General features: G+C 40.4%; 2 protein-coding genes across 2 annotated transcripts; both read right to left on the bottom strand.

The window, feature by feature from the left end:
• Positions 1-423: 423 nt before the first annotated feature.
• On the bottom strand, positions 424-1,196 carry LOC149500920 (uncharacterized). The gene is made up of 2 exons (XM_089734792.1): positions 1,088-1,196; positions 424-933 (listed from the first exon to the last, which is right to left on the bottom strand). The coding sequence occupies exons 1-2, from the start codon at positions 1,097-1,099 to the stop codon at positions 484-486; spliced, it is 462 nt and encodes a 153-aa protein (XP_089590918.1). The 5' UTR covers positions 1,100-1,196; the 3' UTR covers positions 424-483.
• A 3,199-nt stretch (positions 1,197-4,395) lies between these two features.
• On the bottom strand, positions 4,396-5,206 carry LOC114250084 (uncharacterized). Its single transcript, XM_028183824.2, has 2 exons — positions 5,096-5,206; positions 4,396-4,913 (listed from the first exon to the last, which is right to left on the bottom strand). The coding sequence occupies exons 1-2, from the start codon at positions 5,204-5,206 to the stop codon at positions 4,440-4,442; spliced, it is 585 nt and encodes a 194-aa protein (XP_028039625.2). The 3' UTR covers positions 4,396-4,439.
• Between the last annotated feature and the right edge of the window lie 1,309 nt (positions 5,207-6,515).

Below are 6,515 nucleotides of genomic sequence, written 5' to 3'. Positions count from 1 at the left end.
ATTATTGTTAATTCCATAAGGTAATGCTGATTGATAAATATTCAGCAATAGTTCACAACAACAAAGGAGTCAGTATTTTAAGGTTAAGCTCACGGCCCACCTGTTATTACGTGGTTATCTCAGTTTATAGACATCACAAAAGAAGCTGTAACAATGAAAAACCCGCCCCGCTCGTATTATTAATTACTTAAAATTCCACTCCTCTTTAACATGCCAGATGAAAGAGAGAGACAGATCTTTCCTCCACTTCGCTGTTACTTTGAGAGCATTTTCAACAAAAGAAAATCATGGTAAGAAATGTTTGCTGTAGATGCGACAGACAAGACGTAATCACCTCGGTCGATACGAAGAACGGAGAATTGCTACTCTTCTTTGTTGAATTGTATCAATAAAAGTCAACAGTAACATTTATGTTTATATTTAGATTTCAGGTACACGTATTCTTACAATAATTAAATTAGAACACTACGCTGACTAGAGTGTTCACCACCATCCACTGCTGTATCCGCCGCCGTATCCGCCTCCGTATCCGCCACCGTATCCGCCTCCGTATCCACCACTGTATCCGCCACTGTATCCTCCGTATCCGCCACTGTATCCACCGAATCCGCCGCCGTATCCACCGATACCGCTGGAGATAACTTTATTGACAGTGACCACCTGAGGCTGGGAGACTACCTTGTTGACAGATACGACCTGGGGTACACTGACTACTCTGGGGACGTTCACGACCTTGTTCACGGAGACCACAGCGGGAGCGGAGTAACTGCTGTATCCGATACCACCGAGTCCACCTCCGTATCCACCATATCCGCCACTGTATCCGCCATATCCGCCGCCGTATCCGATCCCACCGCTGTATCCGCCGAGGAAGCCGCGCTTCTCACGGACATCGCCGGCTGAGACGAGCGCCACCAGAGTGCAGATTAATACCTAAAATTTAAAACAAATAAAATTATAAACTATCCCTTTATTTTCAGAATCCTTAATGTTATCACTTAACATTATAATAGGTTATTCGTTTCATAATTTACACTTGTTTAATTAGAAACAAATTGATGCAATTGACGCGTGCTCGTGAACTTACAAAAGCTCTCATGTTGTTGTCTGCGGTCGGCGACAGTGGATGAGTGATGTGCAGTGCCTGGCGCGGCGCGGTATATATCCGCGCGCGGAGTCGCGCTCGCGCAACACTGCCCTCGCCACACTCTACTCATTCTTTTGACGTTCATTCATAATCCTTCGATCGTTTGTATGTAGTAATGCCACACACCTGTGAGTTTACAACCTGTTCGCGTTTATCTGTGTTCTTATTTACAGTATCCTTCTGAATGCGAATTAATTATAATTGTGTAATTTATAACGAATTTTTAAAATGAAATAACTTTTTTATCAGAGTGACAGAATCAGCACGACGCATATATTATTTAAATGTAACACGAATTAGAAAATTATCATTAAATTAATTTGTTTTACTTAACTTACTTTAAATATAATAGGATCTAAATTGTATTGATTTGAACACACAACTAACCGATGGCCCGTGCGTTTCCAAGTGGGTACATACAGTACATAGCGTTAGTTCTCCTTGGTGGCATCATAACGCGGGCTATTTAACTGTTAAGCACATTACTCAAAACTTAGTGTGTAATGTCATCATGTAAATTTTGTTATATAAAGACGGTATTTAAATAATATAAAAGTGATTCAGAATACAAATAAAAATCGTATGTATTTAACTGAACCGCCGACGCCATGAAGATGCTCATGTAAGATCAATCTTATCGATCAATAATATTTAGTTCATAGGTCTATGAAGGCCTGCGATATAACGACAGGATATTAGAAATGAACCAATCGAAGACGCTGTGCTGTAAGTACCATCTTGCTGAACTTTTCAGTGACAATGCTTGCATTCAAATTCCAAATATATCTACCTAGTCAGGTCATAAGTACTAGGCTGCACTAAAAGTATCGGGAATGGAATATTTCCACTGTTCCTGTCATATTAAAATATTTTTAATTGAAAACTCCTTGGTTTTAAAAATCAAATACCATTTATTTATTTAAAAAAAGATTCTCGGTCTTGTCACGAGGTTTTGTCAAACTTGTTTAGTCGTTGAGAAAATGGAATTGACTCGAGAAAATTCAAGAGCGATGATTTATTATGACTTTCGAAGTGGTTTAACACAAAAACAGTGTGTTGACCGGATGATTTCTGCATTTGGTAATGAAGCCCCATCCAAAACCACAATTTATCGCTGGTTTGCTGAGTTTCAACGTGGACGTGTCAAGCTCAGTGATGATCCCCGTCAAGGTCGTCCAAAAACTGCAGTCACCCAAGAAAACGTTGATGCTGTGCGTAAGCTGATTGAGGAAGATCGACATGTGACATACCGCGAAATTCAGGCAAGTTTAGACATTGGCATGAGTCAAATACAAATAATCTTGCATGAAAAATTAGGTGTAAAAAAGTTGTTTTCCCGATAGATACCGCATTCGCTCTGTGAAGAGCAAAAAGCGGCTCGCGTTACTTGGTGCGTCAGAACTCTCGAAAGATTCCACGCAGGATCCTCAAATGTGGTATACAACATTGTATCAGGTGACGAATCCTGGATATACGCGTACGAACCCGAAACAAAAAACCAGTCACGAGTTTGGGTGTTCGAAAATGAGTTAAAGCCAACAAAAATTGTTCGTTCACGGAGTGTTGCAAAAAAAATGGTGGCCACGTTTGTCTCCAAAACCGGCTATGTTACGACTATTCCTCTGTTAAGCCCCAATAAGAAACTCCCAACCATACCATGAGCGAAGATGGAAAATGACCTCATTGGACACGCGGAATACGGTTGCTCGCTTCTTCACTACTGTGTGCGTACACCTTATCATTTTGTTTGTTGTAGCTCTCTTCTACGGTAAAATTTTTTTCATCCGAAAAAAGAATTTCCCGATATTTTTTTCCCGCGTACCGCTTCAACAAAGCGCGGCATCTCTTCAGTCTCAGGTCCATTAGACGAGCATTCAAACGATGTCCTGTTTTTCTTCGATATGCCCGAAGCCCTAAGTCTTCATTCAACACCCTTTTCACCGTGGTTCTGCTTAACCCCATCTGAAGGGCCAATAGTTTCTGCTTACGTTTGGGATTTCTTTGAATTCGCGCCTTCACAGCTTTTATCACTGCTGGAGTCCTAACAGACCGAGGGCGACCACTTCTTGACCTGTCATCTACACTAGAGTCTTCATTGTATCGTTTGATGGTACGATAAACGAATATTTTGGTTATATTCAAATTTTTCAGTATGTTAAAAATTTGAATTGGCGCGTAACCGCAACGATGCAACGCAATAACTGCAACACGGTCTTCTTTAAGCGTCCACTCCATATTTAAAAATGAGTAAAATTTCCAAAAGTATACATTTTTATTTTCATGAACAATATTTCGAAATTCGAATTCAATAAACTTTTTTGTGGTCAGCATTCTAAAAGAAAAGTTTTTACTGTGTGACAATACTTATGACCTGACTAGGTATATCACTATAATTAAATTCATAATACCTTCACTATTAAATTCATTATACTAACACTAAACACTAATATATCCTATCTAATATAGTTCCATAACAGCCCCGGGCAGCTTGTCCAAAAGTCGCTGCCACAAACTCGTACACCCGGAGACCGCACTGGGTTTCACAACCAGCATGGATCGGGCTGCACTGTCATCCGTAACTGGGTTGCTCTTTCGCAAAACGTGTGGAGAATGGCATCAAGAATATATTGTTAGGTCTAACAAGGCTGTCCCTAAACCGACATACAGCGGAGACCCGAACACTTAAGGGACTAGGATTCGGATAAGAACCCTATCCTGACACCCAGCTCGACGATTGGTATTGGTTTGGTTCGGAGAGCAAAAAGCGCTTTCTCTCACGCCCCACACAGAATATGTCTAGTGAGGATATATTATTGTTAATTCCATAAGGTAATGCTGATTGATAAATATTCAGCAATAGTTCACAACAACAATGGAGTCAGTATTTTAAGGTTAAGCTCACGGCCCACCTGTTATTACGTGGTTATCTCAGTTTATAGACATCACAAAAGAAGCTGTAACAATGAAAAACCCGCCCCGCTCGTATTATTAATTACTTAAAATTCCACTCCTCTTTAACATGCCAGATGAAAGAGAGAGACAGATCTTTCCTCCTCTTCGCTTTTACTTTGAGAGCATTTTCAACAAAAGAAAATCATGGTAAGAAATGTTTGCTGTAGATGCGACAGGCAAGACGTAATCACCTCGGTCGATACGAAGAACGGAGAATTGCTACTCTTCTTTGTTGAATTGTATCAATAAAAGTCAACAGTAAAATTTATGTTTATATTTAGATTTCAGGTACACGTATTCTTACAATAATTAAATTAGAACACTACGCTGACTAGAGTGTTCACCACCATCCACTGCTGTATCCGCCGCCGTATCCGCCTCCGTATCCGCCACCGTATCCGCCTCCGTATCCGCCACCGTATCCGCCTCCGTATCCACCACTGTATCCGCCACTGTATCCTCCGTATCCGCCACTGTATCCACCGAATCCGCCGCCGTATCCACCGATACCGCTGGAGATAACTTTATTGACAGTGACCACCTGAGGCTGGGAGACTACCTTGTTGACAGATACGACCTGGGGTACACTAACTACTCTGGGGACGTTCACGACCTTGTTGACGGAGACCACAGCGGGAGCGGAGTAGCTGCTGTACCCGATACCACCGAGTCCACCTCCGTAACCGCCATATCCGCCACTGTATCCGCCATATCCGCCGCCGTATCCGATCCCACCGCTGTATCCGCCGAGGAAGCCGCGCTTCTCACGGACATCGCCGGCTGAGGCGAGCGCCACCAGAGTGCAGATTAATACCTAAAATTTAAAACAAATAAAATTATAAACTATCCCTTTATTTTCAGAGATCACTTAACATTGTAATAGGTTTTTCGTTTACTAAGTACTCTGTCATAATTTACACTTGTTTAATTAGACAAAAAAATAGTTGGGATAATATAGAAAAAATTGATGCAATTGACGCGTGCTCGTGAACTTACAAAAGCTCTCATGTTGTTGTCTGCGGTCGGCGACAGTGGATGAGTGATGTGGAGTGTCTGGCGGCGCGGTATATATCCGCGCGTGGAGTCGCGCTCGCGCAACACTGCCATCGCCACACTCTACTCGCCAAACTACAATATTAGGATATTCTTTCGTCATTGAGACGATTATCCTTCAAGCATTAACACTCATGCTTCTATTTATGTAGTTTGTTGTGCAAAAATATGAATTAAATGATAATATGAATTAATTTGTATCCCATAATGAAACTATGTATTATCATGTAATCATGAGTTGTATTCTACGTACAAACTTACATTGGCGCGGTAATAGAAGACCAGCAAAAAGTATTATTATCTAGGACCCTGAGAGTGACTCATGTTAGTTTATGACATACATAAACTAACTTTTGTGATTATCTCGTTCATGTTTGTGAGCTCCGTAAGCAATGGAAATTGATTTTGGTTTTTCCTTTTGGCTAATATCGGTGAACGGGCTCAGGACCACCTGGCCTTAAGTGGTTACCGGAACTTCTAGACATCAACAACGTAACTGCCATCACCAATCTTAAGCCATGAGTTCTAAGTCCCAGTTTTACCAACTGCGGCCCCACTCTTCAAAACAAAACGGTACTCACCGCCACTACTTCACGGCGGAAATAAATAGACAGGGTGACGATACTCGCCCGTGCGGGTTCTCAAGACTTCCCTGTAAACGATATTTGACGTTGTTTTATTTTTTTAAATAAAAGAACACTTCTTGTGGCATAACTATCATAGTTAGACATATTATTATTATTATTATGCTGTCGCGACACTTTCTACATAATTATGCGTTTTACAAAGTCATAATGCATTATTTTATTCTATCAATAGTTTTCGCAGCATTTACATTACGGTAGTTTTAGTAAGGATCCCTATTTTTTTTAAAAAAGAATATAGCCTGTGTCACTCGGGAATAGTGTAGCTTCCAAACAGTGAAAGAATTTTTCAAATCGGTTCCGTAGTTTCGGAGCCTATTCAATATAAACAAACAAACAAATCGTTATAATATTAATTTAAATGGTCCAATGGTGCTGAATAATGAAAAACAAATGTATAGATCAAAGTAATTGTGGTGGAATCAAAATGCGCAAAAGTAGAAATGAAATCAATGACTGTTTTGTAATACATTTATATTTTATTGTGTCATTCATAGTCAATTGTGGATATTGAGGAAAAATAAGTCTTTCGGTGCAACATTTAATTGTTCGATGGCGGATTTTTGGCACGTCACAACTCCTTATTCTTTTATGCTAGCAAAGGGCTATTGAATATACTTCTCTGATAAAAATAACAGGCGTATCCACGCGAGATATTATAGGTTACAGAGAAAACGCAGAGAAACGCTATTCGCCATCGGTGGTGTGACGTAACAATA

This window comes from Bombyx mandarina, chromosome 18 (genome assembly GCF_030267445.1).
Source record: "Bombyx mandarina strain Sakado chromosome 18, ASM3026744v2".
Taxonomy (NCBI): Eukaryota; Metazoa; Arthropoda; class Insecta; order Lepidoptera; family Bombycidae; genus Bombyx; species Bombyx mandarina.
The sequence above is the reverse complement of the archived record's forward strand: the minus strand, read 5'-3'. Positions and strand labels throughout refer to the sequence as shown.